This window comes from Garra rufa, chromosome 22, assembly GCF_049309525.1.
Source record: "Garra rufa chromosome 22, GarRuf1.0, whole genome shotgun sequence".
Taxonomy (NCBI): Eukaryota; Metazoa; Chordata; class Actinopteri; order Cypriniformes; family Cyprinidae; genus Garra; species Garra rufa.
The window spans coordinates 5,873,962-5,900,081 of record NC_133382.1 but is presented as its reverse complement, the minus strand read 5'-3'; the positions used below and the strand labels follow the sequence as shown (position 1 = coordinate 5,900,081).

General features: G+C 39.0%; 1 protein-coding gene across 1 annotated transcript; it reads left to right on the top strand.

Annotated features, from left to right (window-relative positions):
* The first annotated feature begins 21,942 nt into the window (after positions 1 to 21,942).
* On the top strand, positions 21,943 to 25,876 carry LOC141298166 (uncharacterized). The gene is made up of 4 exons (XM_073828679.1): positions 21,943 to 22,280; positions 23,782 to 23,853; positions 24,011 to 24,291; positions 24,990 to 25,876. The coding sequence occupies exons 1-4, from the start codon at positions 22,124 to 22,126 to the stop codon at positions 25,605 to 25,607; spliced, it is 1,128 nt and encodes a 375-aa protein (XP_073684780.1). The 5' UTR covers positions 21,943 to 22,123; the 3' UTR covers positions 25,608 to 25,876.
* Positions 25,877 to 26,120: the final 244 nt, after the last annotated feature.

The window sequence follows — 26,120 nt, the reverse complement described above, 5'->3', positions numbered from 1 at the left end:
TTTATGTCGCAGTTCTGAGAAAAAAAAAGTCAAAATCGTGAGATGTAAATTAGCAATTGCGAGAAAATAAGAACTGTGAGATAAAAACTCTCAATTTCTTGTTTATTTTATTTTTTTGTTTATTCAGTGGCTGAAACATCCTTCCATAAGAATTGTGTAATTTTGTTATCATTGCTTCAGTTTTAATTGACATATAAGTGCCTGGCGATGTCAGTGTCATATTGAAACTCTTATTCATGCTTTACTGTGGTCACAAAAAGACTAGAAGCACTAAAGCTCTTACGGATAATGTGTTTGCCAAAGCTATGATGTAGAAGAGGCTGTTATTACTTCTCTCATCGCTCTCTCATGCATATCATGCATTTTTAAAGCAATCATACTGCTGCTTGTATAGGAGAACCTCTACTTACTTGAGTAATCATCAAACAATGGGTTCAATGATAGGTTCATTCAGAGCTATGTACTGTACATATCTAATCATTACTTCGTTGAAGCTTTGTTGAGCTGTAAGTTCTAAACATTATCATCATCAGTCATCAAACATCAAACAAAGTGATATGCATACACTTGAAGAAATTATGTAAAATATAGATGCAAGCACTGATTACCGGGGTTCAAGCGCTTAAGGCATTTAAACACATAGAAAAAAGATATTACATATTTTTTAGGCTGTACCCAACTAAAACCTGTCGCATGTGCTCACAGGTTTCATAACTGTTGACCTAGAGAGTCTAGAGAATTGTACTGAAGTGTTTTTATTTTCGAAACCTAGGACTAGTTTGCAAAAGTAGGTTTTTTACTTCTTCTCAATCATTCAACAAACGCTTTGATTGACAGCAGTGGCTTTAGAGGCAAAGTTGTCTGGAACGAGGAGTTCTGTCATATGATACAAATATTTTGTGTATGTGAGAAAAAACACACAATGCTTGAAAAATGCAGTATTGCCTTCCAGTGGCTGATTTCTTTCAAATTTCTCACAGACTTTTGGAGCCATTAGTCAAACAGGCCCACCGAGTTTCGGCCTCTGTTAACCCTGTTTTGCTGAGCTGCCGTGTGGTTTGTGTTTTTAGCTCTCTCTGATTGTAGCTTTCTGGAGCTTGTTTTTCTTTAGAAATCTTTATCTTATTATTACTCTCTGCTGTTTAAAGTAATTAAAAACAGCTTTACTCCCAACAGACTTGTGAAATTATCCGTCACACTAATCTGACCGCTCACTTTACCCGTTAATCCGCGACTGCAGTGGGTTAGCTATTTAGCTAGCCACTGGCGACTTGCATTTACATTTACGTTCTCTACTCGCGTCTACTACCGCTCTCCTTTCTCTCTTGCGAACCGTTTCGCTTTTATTCCACAACCACGATTTGCAACAAGTTAGCATTCAGTTAGCCGATTAGCTTGCGAATCGCGTTTCCTTTTACGTCCTATTCACTCCGTTGTTCCCGACCCGACCTGTTGAAAAGAGATGGTCTTCATCCCTCTGGATGTGGAGCATCTCTCCTATCTAGAAATATGGCACATAGTCTTAGCGTTTGCACTTGACTAACTGAAAACCTGATGATGAACACCTACAGCCGAATGTCAGCGGATACCGTGTCAACTAGATGAGCCCCAGAGACAGATCATCAAGAAAGAACTCCTACCCTAAACGGCCACCGGCACAAGGCCATGGGAACCAGATGAGTCATCCCCAATTTGACTTTGTTGCAATATGGAACTCTTGCATTATTATTGACATTTTATTTTATTATTTTAATACTGTAAGGTTGCTTTGACACAACTTGTATTGTAAAAAGCGCTGTATAAATAATCTTGTCTTGTCTAATAGGTGCTCAAACTTCATCGGCCAATGGCGGCCATGATTTTCATGTTGACAGAACAAATGGTTGCGTAGTTATAGCAATTTTTTTCCCTCTTATAGTGTCACCAAATGGCCAAGTTCTGCAACTGACAGTTTAAGAGTTATGAGCGGTTTTGTGCTTTTGATCACTGTAGTGCCCCCGTCAGGCCAATTGGGGCGAGCATTGGTGACATTGTTGGTGGTGTGAGTACTACCATCCCTCCAAGTTTCAAGTCTGTACGACTTACGGTTTGGTCTGCACGCAGATTTATGTGGAGATTGTTGATCCTTTGCAATTTTAACAATTACAATAGGGTTTCAGCGCTACACGCTTGAACCCCTAAATATACACGTTAGAGTTTACAGTAAGATTCAACTCAGTGTTATGTGTATGTACTTTCATTTAAATTTATTGTTATTTATTGTTATAAATGTCATGCAAAATGAGCTGTTAAATCATTATAGGGAACTACATAGAATAACCTCTATACATAAAGCACAGTTTTCTCTTTAAATCTCTCTTTTTTATAACTTAAGTGATGCTATTTTTGTTCCAAAACAGCAGCAGCTGTGGCTGATACACACAATGACAGAAGAGTGAGTGTGTTTCCATCTGCGGTGTGACATGGTCCTGATGAGAAGATCTCTTCTGATGAGAGTATATGTGCGGATGTACGTGTGTCTGCTGGGAGCTGATGAAGGACAGTGCTGCTGACTTATTGAACTGTCTGAGGCACTTTTAGGATGTAGACTTTGATTGCAAGGACATTAGAGCCCACCTGCTGCCTGCAACTGCCGGTGGTCAGGACCTCTGTATTCTTGAAAAAGCAGCTGCAGCAGCTAATTTTAACTTCACACACTTGCTTACATAAGTGTGTGGGAAGATGTCCATTCACCATTATTATTTTGGCTCTTTTTTTTCTTGCACCATGCACACAAACAAACAAGAAAAAAACTACAAGGTTTCCCAAATGGAAAACCAACTAGTATACTAGTATCCATGATGCCAAGTCGTGTAGTTTCCAAGACTTATATTCCAAGAGAGCTCCATAAATCATTTAGCAGAGTAATTAATTTTTTGGAATGATTTCCCTCACACCGAGCGTATAATTAGCACAACTAACATGATATTTTGGTGCTAATTTATTACAGCCTGATTTAAATTTCATTGAAATAAAGATTGCTTTGTAAATGCTCCAACTTCAAGATATCTATATGTGTTGTTGAATGAAGATTGGCATATAAGTGTGACCAATTAACACACTGGACTAAAAGCATGTAAAACAAATCCACTGGATTTACCATGGTAACAATAAACTGAATATTTCCAAAAATACATTGCTATTTTTGTTTTCTGATTATTTTCTCTTACATAAATGCTCACATGTACAGAGTTGTTAATTTGATCAGTAATAGCTTGTCTGAAAGGGAAATAAGGTGAATTAAAAGTTTGCATGTTGAGCTATGGAATAACTGTGGTCTTTGTTAAGCTACATTTGACAGGAATCACTCCAGGTTTGTTCAAATTCCACCCTATTTACTTTCTTAATACTTGATGCATGTTTGGAGTCCTTTGGGTAATTATTCATTTTTGCTTTTAATTCCAAATTGGAAAAACAAACAAACAAAACATGTTGCTTTTTTTGTAATTAAATTGTGATCTTTCTCTGAAAAAACTTTCATTTCTAGCTAATAAGTCTGTGACTCAGGACCACCAGGGTCAATTAAGATTTATACAGCATCTGAAATCTGAATAAATAAGCTTTCAATTGATGTATGCAATATTTGGCCAAGATACTATTTGAAAATCTGGAATCTGAGGGTGCAAAAAAATCTAAATATTGAGAAAATTATCTTTAAGTTGTCCAAATGAAGTTCTTAGCAATGCATATTACTAATCAAAAAAATTAAGTTTTGATATATATATATATATATATATATATTGTGATGAGTCGGGTGCCTCCCCCCTAAATATCATCACCACCCCGTCCCTTATTCGCCGCCCTTCTCCAGGCTCCCGACAGGAGTGGGTGTGTAGGGGAGAGGAGGGGCGCAAAATCGTCTCGGGCTGGCGGCGTGTGATGAGGGCACATGAATGGAATGAAGCCTCATCACCGCCGCTGTTTAAATGCCGAGCGCGCCTCTCCTCAGGATACCAGTCTCTTCCCCCGTGCATGCACGCTGGTGTCCTCGTGGGTCCAGGAAGGGGTGAAGAGGAAGCCAGCGCCGCCAGAAGACGAGCAGCCGGACCCCGTGTGTCCGGACAAACGCCGCACCCGTAAGTCGGCTGACGGGCCAGGTTGCCGGGCCGTCGAATCCCCCGAGAGTGCCGCAGAGCAGCAGAAGGAGGACGTTGCTGCAAGAGATGCCGCCGCCCCTCGCGCTCCGGACCTAAGCGGGGAGCGCGTGCGGCCGCCGGACTCCGCCCCTTTCCTGGACCCTTCCCTACCGAACACTGCCCTCCTTCACGATACCCCTTCACACAAGGACACCAGATTCCCCTGTTTATTTTGGACACTTTTATTTCCCCTTTTGGACACTTTTCGTTCATTTTCTGTTTAATAAAAGCCTCTCTGAGGCCTGACGCCACACCCACTGTGTCTGTGGTTCGTCCCTCCCGCCACAGTGGTGGAGAATGCGGGCAAGGCGGGACTTAGACAGCGCAGTGGGCAACACCTGATGACGTCATCCCCTCTCGCTCGCAAAAGCTCGTGAAGACCCGGACATGGACGGAGAAACAACGGAGACGGCCTCCCAGCCGCAAAAGGGGTAAGTGATGTTTAAGTTAGTCACTTATCCTGCGGTTGTTTGAGGCTGTCGACTAAATGCCGGTTTTTCTGTCCCTGTTCCGGTGCGCTGCGAGAGGGAGTGTTGCCTTGGAGAGGAATCCCCGCCCACTCCGACCGCTGGAGCCTGGATGAGGAAGGTAGCACTCCTGCGTGGGCGGCGACCATGCGACGGGGATGTCGCCTGGGGGGGGGGTGTGTGTGTGATGAGTCGGGTGCCTCCCCCCTAAATATCATCACCACCCCGTCCCTTATTCGCCGCCCTTCTCCAGGCTCCCGACAGGAGTGGGTGTGTAGGGGAGAGGAGGGGCGCGAAATCGTCTCGGGCTGGCGGCGTGTGATGAGGGCACCTGAATGGAATGAAGCCTCATCACCGCCGCTGTTTAAATGCCGAGCGCGCCTCTCCTCAGGAGACCGGTCTCTTCCCCTGTGCATGCACGCTGGTGTCCTCGTGGGTCCAGGAAGGGGTGAAGAGGAAGCCAGCGCCGCCAGAAGACGAGCAGCCGGACCACGTGTGTCTGGACGAACGCGGCACCCGTAAGTCGGCTGACGGGCCAGGTTGCCAGGCCGTCGAATCCCCCGAGAGTGCCGCAGAGCAGCAGAAGGAGGACGTTGCTGCAAGAGATGCCGCCGCCCCTCGCGCTCCGGACCTAAGCGGGGAGCGCGTGCGGCCGCCGGACACCGCCCCTTTCCTGGACCCTTCCCTACCGAACACTGCCCTCCTTCACGATACCCCTTCACACGAGGACACCAGATTCCCCTGTTTATTTTGGACACTTTTATTTCCCCTTTTGGACACTTTTCATTCATTTTCTGTTTAATAAAAGCCTCTCCGAGGCCTGACGCCACACCCACTGTGTCTGTCGTTCGTCCCTCCCGCCACAATATATATATATATATATATATATATATATATGGTAAAAAAAATTACAAAATATCTTAATGGAACATGATCTTTACTTAATATCCTAATGAGTTTTGGCATAAAAGAAAAATTGGTCACATAAGTTAACTAATACACAAGTTTGTTCCACCAAACTTCCTTTTTTACCTAAGTCTATTGTGTTAATGACCAACTCAATTCCCAGTGAATAAAATCAAGTATAACCTGCATTTGTTCATGCTGAAAATACTGTATAACACAGAAACATGTCTGATTATCAAAATGTAATTTGCAAATGGTGTTTCCCACTGAATTTGTGAAGGAGCTGAACTGTTTATCTGAATAGATATCTCCTTGCTCATCTGTTCAACAGTTCCCAGGAATCATTATTTCATTCATGGAATTTGCCATAAGATTGATTAATTTTGAGCGCTGATACAGAACTCTGTGGGTGTTTGCGCTCTCATATCTCTGTATGCCAGTAATCTTTTTGTTTTATAAAATAATGTTATGAGCAGTTTGGCTCTTCCTTTGATTGCTTTATGCTCAGGAATGACAGGTGCTCGCATTATTCATCTATGTGAATTCTTGCAACAGCAAAAAAGCCAACAGCAACAGCCCACCTTTGTGATACATGTTTTATTTCATAAATATGTAAATGATATTGTATTATTTCAACTGCTTAAATGAGTCATATTCTTGTCCTTAAAAGGTGATATGCATCAACTACTGATGCGTAAAATGATTGATTCGAAGTCAGATGGGTGGGGTTAAAAATTATTATACAATTTATTCAATATTCTTCAGATAAAATTCATATATTTCAGAAGGGCAATGTAGAACACAATCCAAAAAATAGTCATAAATGAAAGATTAACACAATTAAGAGTCCATAAATCCATTAATCAGGAATAAACATTAGTTCTGTTCAATAATAGTATACTTCTTTAAGAAGATATACAAATGCAGAAATGATAAGAAATATTGCAATAATAATAATATTTACTCAAAAGTTGAGAATTCCATAAAAGCCAAATTGCAATTAATAAAGTCAAATTTAGTTAAATAGTCAATTAATATTATCAAATCTGAGAAAAAAAAGTCTAATAGAAAATTAGACCGTTTCAGGTGCACCCAGAAGAAAGTTGAGATCGGAGTAAAGGAGGTTGAGAAGTCTGAAGTCTCCGATCTGTCCAGAATAAAATTGCAAGACTTTTTATACCCTAAAACCAGACAACTCAGGAAGTCTGAAGGTCAAAGTCAGTTGAAAATACATCATTACATCAACTCGTGAACAAACTCGTGATTAGTAATTATAAACTCAGTTGAGTGGACGTGCAGTTTCATTTCTCCTTTTTAGTTTAATTTATATCTTGAGACATTGAGACGTGTTAATGTTAATCTAATTGTCCATCTAGACTGTCTTCATTAAGTACCAAGAATAACCGTTTTGCGGAACTGTGCTTCGGACATCAAACACATACATAGATGAAGATAGAAAAATACAGATGAAACATATACTTCGAAGGATGAATAAAGCATTCAGCACTATATTAAGTAGCTTAATCAATAAGACATAACCAAACTAATATTTCAAGATGATTATTAATATGTGTTAATATTTCTATATTTTGATTAAGAACGCAATACTCATGTCTCAGCTCGTGATCTAAAGTGTTATTAATTTGCATATTTGTCCACCAACCCAAACTTTAAAAAGGCAAGTACTTCTTGTTCTTGTTCTAAGAATTGGTCTGTGTCTGATAGATATGATATGAAAGTAACATAGCTACATAGCAACAGCATATAGTCTCATGCCATGCCTCAAAAGGTCAGTCAGGGCAAAACTGTTAGAGCATTGAATACATATTCTCAAAAAGATTAATAATGATATAAATATAATAATTCATAAGTAATATTCATAATACACTTAATAATGCATAATACTACATATGAATATGCAAATTCTTGTTAATCTCATAAAGTCGACACATCAACTACACATTAGGATTTCTTATAATAAATCCTGGGGATTTATAAACTGACATTTCGCAATGTACATTAGTCCTAGGTTAATGTTCTTGGATTCTAATCCAACTTCAAAAATGACAAGTGTAAAACTGTATATTTTATAAATAAATAAGCTCATTGGACACAAATGACACATGCTTTACATATACTTTTTGACCTCGTGTTTCATAACATGTCTTGTTTTTTTAGAAATTCCTTGCTGCCATAGACAAAATGACCTGATGTTAGAAACTAATCACTGAAAGTCCCTGTCCATTTCAGTTTCATCTTAACATCTTAAGTTTCACGTTTCATTGTGGAGTTTATATATCACAGACTTTTTAAAAGAAGAAAAGCAAGTAGCTGATTTGAAAATATGTTAACTATTAAAATGTAACTTAAAGTAGCTTTAAATTTCTACAGAACTTAAAGGTGCCATAGAATGCATTTATACAATATTTTTAAATTGTTCTCTGATATCTACATAGAAGGTATATGGCATAGGAAAGGGCAAAAAATCTCCAGAAATGGTTTTACAGGTCCATTTACAACTCTAGGATTTGTCCCTATAATGAAATGCTCTGTTATTGCCTTATTTGGAAGCTTCATGAATATTAATGAGCTCTGCTCTGATTGGATGTTTCACAGAGCTGCTCATCTCAACAGCTCGCACATGGACAAAAATATATATTTAATTAGGAGCTCTAGCCGCTTTTAATATGCGGTTTGTTGAATCTGCCATTTTGAATCGCCAACATTTTAGTCTGATTACTGTGATCGCATGTGGTCTGTGTAAAGTTATAATGCAGAGACACAAGTACTTACCACACAAGTTGAGCTGCTTGTCAGTGATTCTCAAGATCTGTAAATCATTCGCCATCATCAGCGCAGTCATTTCTCCATCATTCACCATCATCAGTAGCCTAGAAATCTAGACGCACCCTAGCGGCAGCAAAAATTATTTTGCAGCCAGGTGGGTCTAGACACTCTCAATAGACCTTCTAGCTGCAAAAACCCAAATTGGGTCAGGCCAATCACAACGCGTATAGAGTAGGCAGGGCGGGCTTAACATATGACGACAGAGTTGCGACGGCTGGCACTTGAAAAACAAAGAATGGCGGCTGCAGCTGTCGAACAGCGGTCTTTCGAATCGGCTTTGGCCGCGACTCTGGAGGACTTGGAGTTAAGTTTTTCTTTAAGAAACGAGCAAAGAACGGCACTTAAGTCATTTTTAAAAAAGGAAGATGTGTTTGGAGTTTTGCCGACTGGATACGGAAAAAGTGACTACGTCACCTTCTTCGTTGCTCTGATTGGTTGAAGCGCTATCCTATTGCGTGCATAGGGATTTTGAGAGACAACCGTTTATCCCGCCCCTCGGAGTAAGCCGCGTCTATGGAGAGTTTCCAGACTAAACATCTTGATGTAAGTCTGGCTCGCCAGGCTACATCATCAGTGCAGTCATCTCTGTGTTTATGTGGTAAGTGAAATCCTATGTATTGCAGTGTAACAGGTTACCGTAAGCATTAAGCTAACCGTGTCCCTTCTGTGGCTTGCCTTGTGTTACTGATGTACTGACGTTACTGATGATTGGGCAATGCAAATGTTGGGGGCGTAACTATTAACGATCTCGGGAAAGTTTCGTAACAGTCGGTGTTATGTTGGAATTGACCTATTTTTCAGTGGTCTTTTGCAAACACTAGATTTATATAAGAAGGAGGAAATGGTGGTGTTTGAGACTCTTGGTATGTCATGTCCATGTACTGAACTGTTACTATTTAACTATGCCAAGTTAAGCACAGTTTTCCATTCTATGGCAACTTTAAAGGGATATTTCACCCAAAAATGAAAATTCTATCATTAATTACTCACCCTCATGTCATTCCAAATGTAATCATTCATCTTCAGAACACAAATTAAGATATTTCTGATGAAATCTGAGAGCTCTCTGACCCTCCATAGACAGCAAGGGTCCTACCATGTTCAAGGCCCAGAAAGGTACCAAGAACATCAACAAAATAGTCAAAGCACATGCATGCGTTGTGGTACTCTCCTCAATGGCACTATATGGTGACGTGGAGGAGAAGAATTGTTGACTAAAGAGAGTTCTTTCATCAGAAATATCTTAATTGGTGTTCTGAAGACAAATGAAGGTCTAACATTTGGAATGACATGAGGTTAAGTAATATAATAATAATAATGACAGAATTTTCATTTTTGGGTGAACTATCCTAGAACTGTAATCATAGTTAAAATATTCAACGTTAATTAACTACACTTAAATGACAGGTTCTTTTTGAATCAGTTCATCATGTAATCAAGTCCCCAGAAGTCTGCCCTGGGTTTTGGCTCTGGTTGTATGGACTGGGCCTGTAGATATTATGTAACCCATCCTCATGGCACATGGAGTGCAATGGCAAAGATGCTACATGGCTCTTGCCGCCCTCGCTGTGCAGTTAACCATTCTAATCAATGCCTGCTAATTAGCTGAGATGCTGGAACAGTGAGTCAGAGGCCACAGATGACAGTATTGCAAATATGCTCACATTGGTGTGCAATATTAGCACCTAATTTGGCTCTTTGACTGTTATCTGTCTCCGAATGTCACCAGTAAACTCTTTCAGCTGTAGTTTGATGTGAAGCAGAATATCTACACTTAAAGATATTCTATAGGCTATCTGTCTTATTCTCTCTCTCTCTCTCTTCTTGTCCTGCATTATATTTAGTTTGACCTACAATGCTAATATAAATATTGATGTAAATAAAATGTGAAGGGTCAACACAAACCTTAAACCTAAATAGTTCAATAGCTTCAAAGTGTTTCAAAGTGCAGACGAATTTCTGGCCATTGTATTATTTGCCGCATGGTACATTGAACATTGGCACACTGGATTGGATTTCCCATGTGATCACATGTGACCCAGGAACACAAAACCAGTCATATGTGTAAATTTTATGTTGTTATTGTTGTTTTATTTATACATGGAAGCTGAATAAATAAGCTTTCCATTGATGTATGGTTTGTTAGGATAGAACAATATTTGGTCGAGAGACAATTTGAAAATCTAATATCTGAGGGTGCAAAAAATCTCAGTATTGAGAAAATCACCTTTAATTATGTCCAAATTAAGTTCTTAGCAATGCATATTACTACGTTTTGATATTTTTAAGATAGGAAATTTACAAAATATCTTCATGGAACATGATCTTTACTTAATATCCTAATGGCTTTTGGCATAAATCTATAATGTTTTATAATTTTAACCCATACAATGTATTTTTGGCTATTGCTACAAATATACCTGTGCTACTTACAACTGGTTTTGTGGTCCAGGGTCACATATTGGTTTATGGTTCAAATGTACAAGGGCAGATAATATTGTCCTGGCATGTTGGAGCTGTTAAAGGGGTCATAAAGTTCATATGATTCTTTAGAGTCTTAATGAAAAATCTGTAATATACTTTGATTAAAAAATCTCAATAGTAGTGTAACAAAACAGCCTTTTACCTTGTCAAAATCAGCTCTGCAAAAAATCAACTAATTTTATTGCATGGTCCCTTTAAATGCAAAATGAGCTCTGCTCGCCCCGCCCCTTTCTGATGTGGGATTATGAGCTGTAATGTTTACTTTAGCTGCATTTAGTCGCATTTAGCTGCGTTTAGCTGCAAAACTTGCCAACAAGCACATTATTAAGAAAGCCCGTTTGCAAAGATGCATAAAAAACCCTTATACTCACTTCTGCTGTGGGTGAAGCTGCATCAGGAATGATTCGCATGAACTAGACACATATGTTGATAGGGATCAGCGCTTTCCTTTTAAAAACAAAAGTAACGTTATCCTCTGCGTCTTCAATGGCTCAGATGTCGGGAGTAAATGACGACTGCTATGTTCATTATTACATCCAGCAACAGAACACCTCAATCGGAGACATTCTTGTCTTCCCCTGCACCAGAGTCGACACAATGGCGATCGGAGTCGGACTGTTTCAGCTCGGTTAGGGCGGGTCTAAGGTAAGGCACTCATGTCAATCTACTATCGTGGGAGCGGCCTCTGACGGTGTGCCGACAAAAATCTAATTTACATTTGGTGGTCGTTTCATTCTTTGAGAAATATGTTTATGCAATTTTGGAAAACACATTTCCTACTTTTAGCTTGACAAGAAGAAATCATGTTGGATATATTATGAACGAGGTAGATCTGTCTCTAAATGTCCATGATTCTTCTAATAATCTGTATCACAGCGTCTCCCATAATGAGTCATACTACAAAAGTGTTTTCAGATACCTAGTATTTGACAGTCAGCTGTGCTACACCAAATGCAAGGACTGAAATGTGTACATAATCAAAAATGCAGAGAATACATTTTTGTCAAATGAGTCATAGTTACAGCATGTGCCACACAGCACCTTCTTTTGGCTGGTTTTTATGACGCGCTCTGCCACAGCTCTCCCAGTTGTTTTATTCCGAGCACATATTCTGTGCTGCTTCCTGACGTTTTTTCTTAATGAATCCTCCCTCCTCCTTTCTCCATTACCACCCAACCACTGCTCTGCCTCGCTCTCACCTCTCATTCTTTCTCTTTGTGTGTGTCTCTCTATTCCCTCTTGACTATAAAGGTAAAATCAGAGATATTGTCACATCAGCCTCACGACTTTGTCGAAGCATGAGCCTCTTCTGTTTCAGAAAGCAAGCGTATCTGTCAGCGTTTTCATAAAATGTCTGTTGGACAGAAAATGAATAAGGCTTTTTTTAAAAAGAATGTTTTTCTTCTTTTTCTTCTTCACAAAACCTAATACAAAAGTATCTACTGTTAAAATACAGGCACTCAGAGAACACATACAAACAGCTGTCAGTTCTTCTCACAGAGAAATATACAAAATATATATATAATAAAATATATAACATATAAGACCAAAAACAGATATACAATACATAGCTAAAAATTACCAGCCTTACAAATAGCTCCTTAAATCTTAAAACACCAAAGCTCAGATACATAAACAGTGCAAATAGATCCAAAGTACTGAACCGAAATACTGATCGTTTTCACATATGCAGCATATTCTAAATGTACCACTTTTCACATGTCAGTAATTCAGGTTCTTGTTTAGATTTTTCTACTTCACATTCATTTGACTGACATTGGTTGCAAGACACTGGTTCACAGCTAACATGTCAGTAGATATGTTGTAATTTGTGTCTCTACTGCTCTACTCTGCTGGAGTTAGCTACAGTGTGCAGGTAAAATCATTTATTACTTGAATGCACACACACACACACACACACACACACACACACACACACACGCACGCACGCACGCACGCACGCACACACACACATACACACTGGTATTCCTATCATTATGGGGACATTCCATTGGCATAATGGCTTTTCTACTGTACAAACTGTATTTTCGATCCCCTTCCCCTAACCCTACTCCTAAATCTAGATCTACTGGTATTATTATACTTGTGAGGACATTTGGTCCTCATAACGTAGTGTATACCAGTACACACACACCCATGCACGCACACACACACGTTTACAGAAATACATGCTCCCATATTATTTTTTGTAGAAGTCACTTGACAGAAAAAACGATAGGTAAGAGCAAAATAACAGTCTGGAACGTCAAAAACACTTGGTAACAGTGCACAAATGTCACTTAAATATCAAAAAAATAAATTAAGTTAATTTGTCATGCAAAACATGAGCTCACATTAGCTTATCATTACACATTTAAAATAGTCTTTGTAATGACTTGGCATGAATTAATGAATAAATAAATGTGACCATGGACCGCAAAACCAGTCTTAAGTATCATGGGGTATATTTATAGCTATAGCCAAAAGTACATTGTATGGGTCAAATGTATCAATTTTTATTTTATGCAAAAAATCAATAGGATATTGAGTAAAGATCATGTTCCATGAAGATATTTTGTAAATTTCCTACTATAAATGTATACATTTTTTAATTTTTGATTAGTAAAATGCATGGCTAAGAACTTGATTTATACAACTTTAAAGGCGATTTTCTCAGTATTTAGATTTTGTTTGCACCCTCAGATTCCAGATTTTCAAATAGCTGTATCTCGGCCAAATATTGTCCTGTCCTAAGGAGCCATACATCGATGGAAAGCTTATTTATCAGATGTAATTTCAGTTTAAAAAAATGGACCCTTATTGCTGGTTTGGTGGTCCAGAGTCACAAATAGTTAGACAAATAAATAAATAAATAAATTAATTAATTAATTAATCCAGGCACTCACTGAAAAATGCATGTGACTTAATAATGCTGTGCTTGTTAATATAAGTAGCTTTCACCAATGTTCATTTTCTCACAAAGCCTTCCTTTTCTGACCTGGAGTCAGTTGTCCAGAGATTTCCATGATTTTCTTTTGCATCCTCCTCTCATAAATCCCTCAAGCAGGGAAAGTTGCAGCATTTAACATTTAAAGTCTTCAGATTCTCCAGGCTCAAACGCACTAATAAACTGAAATACACACACACAGAGCTCCTCCATTGTCTCCATTGTTGTTTCTTCCTGACTTTTATCATTTTATAAAAGGCATTGTCTGTCTACCGTCTCTAAATATTTCCACAGGCCGTCAGCGACAGTGAGGAGACCTTACAGGCAACTTACCATCAAACTGGTTGTATTTATTTCTAGAGCACCAGAAAAACTTCTGCCTTCGTTAAGTGCATCTCACAGAGTGCACTGCTCCGAGCTGAAGATGCCTCCCTCCTTCTTTTCTCTCCTCCGAGACCGGTGCACCTTCCAGCACGCAGCCGCTATCAACAGCATGATGAACCCTGTGACCAGCAGCACCAGAGACACCACTTTAGTTTGGGGCAGAGTGTTGAAGGTAAACGTGACGCCGGTTCCCGCCATGCCGATCACCAGTGAGATGACCCCGAAAGGAAACACACAGCGGTACCAGGACTTCTCAGTGCCACCGGTGGCCTGGGCTAGGCGCTCCAGAGTGGAGAGGTCCTCTGGGGCTTTGGGTACAGGCATCGGGGGCATCCCATCACGGGCCAGGCTGCATTCAGGGTCCAGCGTGGCCAGCTGCGTGGAGGCTGGAGGCTGGCAGGGCAAGCGGCCGGATGAGCAGCCCATCTCACTGACCTTCTGACCGTCGCCGCTGATGTCTTTTCTGGTTGCTGTTCCTCCTCCGGCTGGATCTGTCAGGAGTGAGCATCTGCCTGGGAAGGAAGGATATTTTTGTCAGTGATCTATATATAGAGCTTGATGAGGACAGGAAGAGTCATATAATGATTAGGCTCAGATGACAGGTTTACTCACTTCCCCACTCAGGCTGTGATGTGTTTCTTGCTCCGCTGCATTTGGTGCGACTGCCCTGCTTGTAAGAGCAGCACATTGTCTGTTTTGCTAGCAGAGCTGACTGGAGTATACAGAGCTGAGGACCAGGGAGGAGCCAATGAGAGCAGAGGGGCCGGTCGGTGCACCCGATTGGCTGCCGTTCTCCTGCGACATTACAGATGGTTGAGAGAGCTCCAAACACGAGTGTTATTGATGATGCTGATTTATCCACAGCTTATGCCACCTACATTCATGCTCATCTCCTTCCTTTCACTTTTCCATCTGTTTTTCTATAAATACATTAAAAATGTTTTCATTTTACAAATTCAAAAAGACAAAACAGCAAGACCATGAATGAATGACTGAATGCATGTGAGTGTGTGTGTATCTGGTATTCCCTATGTTTAGGGGAACAAAATGTTCCCACAAAGATAGCAATACCAGTGCATTCTGATATTTTTTGTGGTCCCCATGAGGAAACAAGCTTATAAATCATACAGAATTAAAGGAGAAGTTCACTTCCAGAACAAAAATTTACAGATAATTTACTCACTCCCTTGTCATCCAAGATGTTTATGTCTTTCATTATTCTGTCATAAAGAAATTATGTTTTTTGAGGAAAAAATTTGTGGAACTTTTGAACTTCCAAAATGTTTAAATGCAGCTTCAAAGGGTTTTAAATCTCTGCCGAGGAAGAAAGGTCTTATCTAGTGAAACAATCTGATATTTTCTAATATATATATATATACTTTTCACCTCAAATGCTCATCTTGTCTAGCTCTGCGTGTACTCTGTGTATTCCGGTTTAAAATTAGTATAGGTATAAAACTCCCATCTCATTTTCTCTTCAAACTTCAAAATCATCTAACATCGCTGCAGAAGTACCAATCCAGTGTTTACAAAGTGAACGTAGAAATTATGCCGCGTTCCAGACAACCCGTAACCCGTGTTTTTCCGACCTTCTACCAGTGAAAGTGCACTGGAACGGCAGTCAAACCAGTGACTTCCCACTCGTGAACTCGTACTAGATCGATGTACTCCCAGTTACGAGTTCTGATGTAACATAGCCCGCGAAACAACAAAGTCAGCCCTAATGGGTGCGGTGTTTATGCAAGTGGCACACGGTGGAAAAATAGAGCTTAGGACAATATAACGTTGCAATCAAATTGATAATAAATTAAAAATAATAATAATTCATAAATGTGCCCAGCCAGTTTGGCGTGACTTGCCTGGAAAGCTACAAAGTCGTGAGTCATGGTTGTGGTGATTTAACAGTTTAAAAACCTGCCTGGAACGCAGCATAAGACCAAACGCTCTTTACAAAAATAAGGTAAAACAGCGATGTAGGATGATTTGGATGAAGTTGGAGTAGAAAATGAGATGAGAGTTTTTCAACATACCCTAACTGTTTTGAACTGGAATATACAGAGTACACTCAGAGCTAGACAAGACAAGCATTTAAGGTTTAAAATATATAAATTGTTATTTTTTTTAGAATATAACCAATTGTTTCGCTAGATAAGATGATTCTTCTTCGGCTGGGATCATTTAGAGCCCTTTGAAGCTGCATTTAAACTGCATTTTGGAAGTTTAAACTGACAAGCGCCAAAAAAGTCCATTATATGTAGTAAAATCCTAAAATGTTTTCCTCAAAAAACATAATTTCTTTACAAATGAAGAAATAAAGACATGAACATCTTGGATGACAAGGGGTGAGTAAATAATCTTGTTCTGGAAGTAAACTTCTCCTTTAAGTTTTTTAAAAATCTAAACATGCAGAAAGTTTTGTGTGGGGGTTAGGTTTAGGGTAAGTGGATAGAAAGTACAGTTTGTACAGTATGAAAACATAATGATAAGAATACCAGTGTGTGCGTCATTGCATATATTTCAAAAATGGGTTTCTGTTCTATAAACCCTCTGATTAAACAAATCTATTCAGTCAGTGAAAAAGAGTTGATGTATACTAATAATAGCATGTACTCTCCACATCAACACTCGGGAAAAAAGTAAAATAACACACATTGCCAAATGGAACATGATGCACAAAAGGAGAGCTATTTATCTGCAAGAAGCTTTTTTGATGAAGATGTTCAACATCTGCAGTCCATGTGGGTAATTGTGCGCTTGATTCTATTTATGTAGTCATGAGTACCTAACCGGGGGATTCAGCGTAACAAGCACAGAGTAAGAACAATGCGATCTGATTTGCTGGATCACATTCTGCACAAATACAGAAATTGCACGGAGTACCAAGAACATTTGATCAAAGGAGAATATCTTGAAGAAGCAAGTGAGGTGTATTGGTCGTGTGCAGCTGTTCTACGAAGCTCATGCATCACTTGAACTCGCAGCTGTAATGGTTTTCTCTTCTTCCAACATGGGGTTTAGGTCTGTCATGGGAAGCAAAGTGTAGCCTGCAGGGTCATATCTAATAACAATGAAAATCCTCCTCTAATGGATGTTGTAGGTGATTTGATGCAGAATGAACAGAGATCCCAGAGGGAGTGGGAGAAGGAGAAAAAGGAACAGGAGTAAACACATTCAAACTTGCACTTGGATAGACACTAATTTTAGTGATAAATTGTGTAAAAGAGCATAGAAAGTAAATGTAGAATATCAGACAGACCTGAGGAGCTTTGAGAGAAGCAGTGAGAAGATGCCATATGTCTGGTCACCTGACCTTTGTGTGTGACTCACTGGTGCTCAGGGAGGTACAACTGGAGCTCTGCCTACGGCTCCACCTGTCACCCGGTCTGGTGCCGTTTGTGCCAACTTACCATTGCATCATTGCCAATGAACAAGTCTACAGCAATAGATGCACTTTACAGAGAAATGTACTTTTTATCTGCTTACGTGCCAACTGAGTCCATATAAGACACCTGAACCTATATAGACCGGGGTCAGCCAGCTGGGGATTCTGCATCTTTAAGTGAGTCTTTAAGCTCTATAGCAGCTACAGCGCAAACGAGTCACGACCTACAGGCTTGGATGCTGCTGATGGGTAATTAGCCCAGTTCCGTAGGAGCTCGTGGGCGTCCATTGCATGAGGAGCGCTGATGGATTGATTTGAAGGAAAAAGGAGCAAGGATGATCTCCTTTGCTGTATCTAATCCATATTGTATGAACTGACATGGGGGTTGACAGAGACAAGCTTTCAGAAAGACATAACACAATCTAGGGAAAATCTGAGGAAATGCTGAAGCTGTTAACACTGCCAAAGTCTGAGTAACCGTCTAAATCCGGAGATTTCAATCAAAGGCTGTTAAGGAACCGTGGAAAAAGCCTGGAGAGAACATACACTATAGGACAGCCTATTCAGTGTCAAATCAACTTCAGAATTTCAGAAGCTAAATGTTTAAATTGTTTAAATTAAAATTGATTTTGTTTTGTTTTTTGTTGTTTTTTCTCAAGAAAGACAAACATAAATAGTGATGAAAATATGCGATGTCACATATAACAATTTACTGAGTAATCCACCAAATTTACTGAGTTAGATCCAAATTACACAAGGTGAAAATGACTGGCAGCAACATTTTTATTTTAAACAGAGGTTGTTAGGTATATTAGCAATTCTTGTTGCATTGTAAATGGTGATTGTGTATTCAGAAATGGGAAAAGGTGATTTGTGTGTTTTCCCTCAAAGGAAATTACGATTACCAATATCTCAATATCCTGTTAGATGTTAGTTCTCAACAAACATTTCTATTTATAGAATATCTAAAAAACAAATATCTTCTTTTGTGTTCCACAGAAGAAAGTTGGTCATGCAGGTTTGAAATGACATGAGGGAGAGTAAATAATAATGGAAGTGACATTTTGAGGTGCACCAATCCTTGTAATAGTTGGATTTATAAAAATGACCCTATTCAAAAGTTTAGATACACTTGATTCTTAATACTGTGTTGTTACCTGTATGATCCACAGCTGTTTTGTTGTTGTTGTTGCTGTTGTTGTTTTGTTTTGTTTATTGATAGTTGTTTATGAGTCCCTTGTTTGTCCTGAACAGTTAACCTGCCTGCTGTTCTTCAGAAAAATCTTTCAGGTCCCACAAATTCTTTGGTTTTTCAGCCTTTTTGTGTATTTAAATGCTTTCCAACAATGATTATATGATTTTGAGATCCATCTTTTTAGACTGAGGACAACTATTACAGAAGGTTCAAACGCTCACTGATGCTTCAGAAGAAAACACAATGCATTAAAAGCCAAGGGTGTAAACTTTTGAACAAAATGAAGATGTGTATGTTATTATTTTGCCTATTTTTTTTCATTTAGCACTGCCCTGCTACAGAGGATACAGAAGACCAAATAAGTGAAATTTACCCTGACCTTCAAATTAAAAATGTTTTCACCCCAAGTTGTCACTCTTAATGCATTGTTTTTCCTCCTGGAGCATCAGTGAGCATTTTCATTTTCTGTAATAGTTGCATAGAAGTCCCTCAGTTGTCCTCAGTGTGAAAAGTTGGATCTCAAAACCATACAGTGATTGTTGGAAAGGGTTCAAATACACAAAAATGTCGAAAAACCAAAGAAACCTGAAGGATTTTTCTAAAGAACAGCGGGCAGTTAAACTGTTCAGGAAAAACAAGGGCTTTATGAAAAAATATAAAACAACAACAACAACAACAACAACAAAACAGCTGTTTATCCTTCAGGTAACAACACAGTATTAAGAATCAAGTATATGTACACTTTTGAACAGGGTCAATTTATAAATTCAACTATTACTTTGTCTTGTGAGCGATATGTAAATGTCTTTTATGCGAAATGACTTATTCAGGTCAGTACTAAATAAAAAATAGTATGCATTTTGCAGATTCTGCAAGTGTATGTAAACTTTTGACTTGAACTGTATTTTAATACAATGCTGATAAGTACTGTAATATAAAATATATGTATATCAGATATAATATCATTGCACATTTTCATTTAGCACATGGTTTTATCCAAAGTGACTTATAAATAAGAATGCAGCAAGATACTTTGAAGCCTTGAGTCCTAGTTTGTTTAGTTTCAATGCTTTCTCAGTTTGTAAATGCTGAGAGAAACTCATACTGAAAATGCAAACTGCAGAGAAGAGAGCAAAAAGGACAGCAAGAACAGAAAGAGAGAGGCAGCAAAAGGGTAAATCCCCACGTTTATTAGCTCATCATATAGTTCTCCACCTGGTAAGAACCAAATGCCACTCGATGTTCAACATTCCCTACAAGTAGATTAAATCCCCAGAAGATTGAATTAGCTATAGAATATGGCTTATTCAAGCAGTTAAAACAGTACTTTGCCATATTTGATCTTTTCTGGGATTGTAGACTTTCATAAATGCCCCACAAAGCCTATTCATTTTTGACTGCAGGTGATAAGATTGTGATTATTCTACCCACACTTCTGTGCTGGATGGATAATTGCATTCTCTGTTAATCACAGAACCATGTGCTGTAACAAGCAATATCACTTCACATTTTTCCAATTACGGTTAAGCTTCAGGGATTCAAAACAAGTTCGCTGATGTCATATTAATAGCAACATATAGATGTCTCTGTGGTAACTGAGCCATACTATGTATAACAAAAGTCATCTGTGAGTCAGAACGTGCCCACTCACATAAACACATGACATTCACAGGACATGCTTCATTTTCATTTCAAATTAAACGGTTAGTTTGGTGGATTTTGTTAGGCCAGTGACACAAGAGCATCTACAGTGGAAACCAAAAACATGTGACAACCAGTGTATAAGGACATTGTGACCAGAAAAATAATATCTAGGTTATAGTGCCACCTCAAAAAACTTCAATTTAGATAACATTGCAAGTTTGCAGGTCATCTGATCCGTGGAATTGAGAAATGTTTGGAATTTGTACCCGCTGGGCAAAGAACCATGAAATAACCATATAAGTTTCATTGCAGAGACTATAAGTGTGACTGTACACAGAATCACTGCTTTATACTCCAGACAGGATGTTGAGAGGAGAGAGGAAAGGAGAGGAGAGATAATGCCAATGGAACCTGTCTTCTGTATCCAGGTGACTCATCCGCTCTTGGGAAAAGGGAGACCAGATATTCCTGCACCGAATGAGAGTTGACTGGATAAGCTTGTCACTTGTAACTTGCTTTATCATGCCCATAATCTATACATGAGCCCACTTATAAGTAGCCTATAGCCGACTGGACTAAACTGGTAAGATTCTGCACCAGTCAAATTTATTTCCGCACACGTGACTAGCTATCTGTCAGCAGGCGGATGGAGGACAAAAAGAAACAAACAAGCAAATAAATAAATAAATAAATATATAAATGATTGTTTGTGTCAGTGAATTTTGCAGTGTCAGAGGCTAAGTGATTCATTTTGTTGTGGATGGTCATGTTAAGAAGAGAAAAATGCACAATTTGTCTTACACAGTAACTGTAACAGGACCGTATTAAACACTAATTTAGGCCCTACAGAAAAATATTGTGGCTACTACATGAGGGAAAACAAAATACAAAGCAATTTTTTTTATTAATTTGTCCATAGCGCCATCTGGTGGTGATATTAGTTGTTATTAGTTCTTATGTTAGTGTGCCAGATTACAAAATCTATCATGGTTCATTCATTTATAAACAATCAATAAAAAATATACAGTGTGGTTACAGCTTTGGTTGAATGTAATTTACGTTTTTCATCAATATTAAAATTGTCATTCTTAACGACTGAAGAGTAAAGGAAATAACCAAGACATGATTCACTGCGAGCCCTGCAAATTTAACCAGGACTTAACTGTTTGGCTCACTAAACCGTAGCAAACAGCTAACTGAGACATGTTTGGTTAGAGCATTCAGAACATTTGGCACAAATTGTGTCATTTTCTTTCAACCCTCGCAGAGTACAAAGTAAAATGTTACATTTACGACTAATATTTAACAGGTTACAGCCTGCGTTTCCTCAGCACGGTGATTTTAGTGTCGTCGTCTGCGATGTGCGTCTGCAGATCTGCGTATGACGCAGGCGACCAGCAGCCAATGGCGTGACACACAAACGCAGCAGAGTTGCGCAGTTACATTGTGAGGAGCGCAGCCATTACACTTGATCTTAAATCTTTAGAACTCGCCTTTCGGATTGCACCGGCCAATCGGTTTTATCTACAAATTCCGTGATAGAAATCTGAAATTGGCTTAAAATTTGAGCGGGATTTTAGTGGTATCTGCTCAGGAAAGTTGTGAAACTTTATAAACCGGGTTACTCCACAAGGTTTAGCGCGTCTGCTAGTGTCCCCAGCCCTCATCTCATGCGCGCTTTGATGCAGCGCAATGATGGGCACACCTCTGAAGAACGAGCCGTCTGCAGCTGGTTGCATGCCGTTATGTGGTGACCTCACGACTACCAGCGACTCGACTGCAGGCTCTTCTGCACGAGCATCATCGCAGCAGGGCGAGCAGATCGAGGCCCCTACTCCTGTTTTACTCTGTGAGTGTTATCGCTTGCTTTCATCGATCTTGATAATGGTTGACTGTCATTCACCTGTTTAACTACTTAATTATATATGTTAGTCTCTTTCTGTAAAGTTGGCTACTGCTTGGTCACTAATTAAGTATCTGTGCTGGCTGGAACTAATTAATTTCTTCTCAGAGAAATTAAATATGCATAACATAAATCTTTCAAGACAGACCTACCAGTAATCTCTAAGATTGTTAAGCGATAGTACTAAACTGAGGTCAAAAGTTTACTTACACCTTGCAGAATCTGCAAAATGTTAATTATATTACTAAAAAAAAGAGGGCTCATAGAAAATGCATAGTTTTTTTTATTTAGTACTGACTTGAATAAGATATTTCACATAAAATATGTTATGTTCAAAAGTTTACATACTCTTGATTCTTAATACTGTGTTGTTACCTAAATGATCCACAGCTGTTTTTTTTTTTTTGTTTTTTTTTTTATAGTTGTTCATGAGTCCATTGTTTGTCCTGAATAGTTAAACTGACCGCTGTTCTTCAGGTCCCACAAATTCTTGGTTTTTCAGCATTTTTGTGTATTTGAACCTTTTCCAACAATGGCTGTCTGATTCACTACTGATGCTTTAGAATAGGGGTCACCACACTCAGTCCTGGAGGGCCTTTATCCTACAGAGTTAAGCTCCAACCCTAATCAAACACACCTGAACCAGCTAATCAAGGTCTTAATAGATATACTTAAAACCTCCAGGCAGGTGTGTTGAGGCAAGTTGGAGCTAAACTCTGCAGGACACCGGCCCTCCATGATCAAGTTTGGTGACCCCTGCTTTAGAAGGAAAAACGATGCATTAAGAGCCAGGGGTGTAAACTTTTGAACATAATGAAGATGTGTACTTTTTCTTATTTTGCCTAAATATCTTTTTTTTTTAGTACTGCTCTACAGAAGATACTTACATGTTTCCCAGAAGACAAATTAAGTTAAATTTACACTATTCAAATTCAAAAAAAATTTCACCCCCAGGTATTAATGCTTTACGTTTCCTTCTGAAGCACCAGTAAGTGTTTGAACCTTCTGTAATAGTTGCACATGAGTCCCTCAGTTGTCCTCAGTGTGAAAAGATGGATCTCAAAATCATTGTCATTGTTGGAAAAGGTTAAAATACACAAAAATGCTGAAAAACCAAAGCATTTGTGGGACTTGAAGCATTTTTATGAAGAACAGTGGGCAGTTCTTCAAAGAAAGGACTACAAACAAACAAAAACATTTTTATAAATTCAACTTTTTTTTTTCCTCTTGTGGACTATATGTAAACATGTTTTATTTGAAATATCTTGATCGGTTCAGCTAAACAACTTGTATATCTTACATAATCTATCTTATTTTGTTAAAATACAGATTCAACAAGGTGTATGTAAACTTTTGACCTTAACTGTATATACTTCTGCACAAGTCAGTGTCATTTTAGCTTAATCAACAAACAAATTTATGTTCTGCATTGTATTTGTGCTCACAGATCCCATCAGTGTTAACAGTGCTTTATCATCTTCACCAATTTTTAACAACAGAGACAACAAAGTCCCACATGGTGAGTAGTTATGAAACATTTTCCTAACTTGTAAAAGACTAAACAATGACGTACTGTCCAGTTGTAACATCCGTAAATCAAATGCGAGCAATGTTTACGAAAAAATGTAACTTGATAATGTATAGCAGCTTCTAAAAAATGTCTACAAAATTGGCAGGTGGTCGAGGGATTGAGGCGGTTTCCACATCTTCGGAGTTCACCCACGGTGCCATTGTGCACCTCATCGAAGCGATGCAGAGGTGCTGGGACGTTTATAGCTCACGCGAACGCTCGCTTCTCTTCCAGAGCGTTCAGAAAGAGCTGGAAAGCCACGGTCACTCCTTACCTGTAGAGAAGATTCGCCGCAAATGGAATAACCTCATTGTTACATACAAGAGGGTTAAAGATCGCAGCTCGTTGTGTGGAGGCCAAACAAAGACCTCATGGGAGTACTTTGAAGTAAGAGCTTGTGGATGTATTGTTAAAGATGCATGTTTATTTCTTTCAGATTAAATATGCATATTCATTGCTTAAAATTTTCAGCACGTTTGTATCTTATTGTTTGCTGCTCCAGGCATTCCCATAATGTTATTGCACGGGTATCACACTATTTTTGTAGAAATACTGAAATGTATTACCTTAAATAGCCTTTAATACATGAAAACTAAAATTAAAATGTTAAATGCATATAAATACTGCCTCCATGTTGAGAGAAATTGTGAGTAAGATGAAACTTTAGTTCTAGAATAAATGTGAACATGTTAAAAAATAATCTCACTCACAAAAAAACAGATACAGTGTTCCTCAAAATGAATAAAAACAGTGAAATTCAACGCAAACCTGCAATAATTAAATATGTTAAATAATACAAATATCCTTTATGTATTTAATTCCATTTTATTAACCAATGTCTTTGCTGCCGACCTTCGATGATCCAATTCATCCATACTAATAAGCAAAAATTACTCAAGATAATCTAATGTTTGTTTTCCTTTTTTTTTATTGCTGAAGAGTTGACATTTTTTCTTCTGCGGTCTACTGTCCAGACTACTTTCCCCAACACTGATCACAAACATAAAAAAATCAGAATGGTGGTACAGTAGTGATAGATTACGTAATCTTCCCTCTTCTGTTTTTTTTTTTTTTTTCAATTACAGATGATGGATAATATATTAGGGAAGACTAAATTTGCTCAGAGAGGCCCAGCTTCAGCCACTCTTGTTGGATTTGCAACCACAGCCAAAGCAGCTGTAAGATCAGAGGATCATCCGTCCAACAGCGTGCCGGTGGCTGCGATGGCCGCCCCGTGTCTCCTTCCCACTGGAATTATCACAACTTCTTCCCAGATCCCTACACTTGTGACGTCTCCAGTGCTGTGCAAAGTTACCCCCAAATTAAACCCCAGTCCTTCTTGCAGCACAGACACACCTCTTCCCTCCCTTTCATCAAAACCAGTGCCACTGGTGAACCGTCAGCCTCTCAAGCGGAGGTTACGGCATCTGCGGCTCAACTCCATGGCCTCTCGTGTAGCTCAGCAGCAGGGCCAAGCTGAGGAACGCACTGCACTTCTTCGCAATTTCCTCACCACTCAAGAAGAGCGCACCCGTTTAGATGAGCAACACCAGCGCAAGGCAGATGCACGTGAGCGACGCAAGGAAAAAACGGCAAGGGCCATGGCTGATGCGATGGGGAGGATGGCGACGGCGCTGGAGCTGATCTCATCCAAGCAGGACACCATTATCGCTCTGCTTCAGAGACTGGCTGATAAGCACTAAAGAAGAGAGAATTATTTGTCCTGTTTCCCTTGTCGTAATACTGCTTTTGTAACAGAATTTAATTTAATTTGAAGTGTAGAAAGTGTATTCTGTTGTCCGTGGTATAAGTCATTGATTTGGGATTAAAAACATGGACTTTTTAACTTATTCACATTGTATACAGTGCCTATAAAACTATTTACATCATTGTAAGTTTTCATGTTTCACAACATCATTCCACAAAAGGTTTTATTTGGCTATTTTGGCACTGTATTGTTTGTCAAAAATGATTTCAGAAGATAAACAGTTTTAATATTAAAAATAAGAATAAATGTGTTTTAATTATTATTGCCCTCAGCGAACACTAGCATAATATACCTCACGGAGCTCTTTATAGAGGGTTTGTAGTTACGACAGTATTTGGTCAGTTAAAGGAACACCCCATTTTTTTTGGAAATAGGCTCATTCTCCAACCCCCCGAGTTAATAAGTTGAGTTTTACCGTTTTGAAATCCATTCAGCCGTTCTCCTGTTC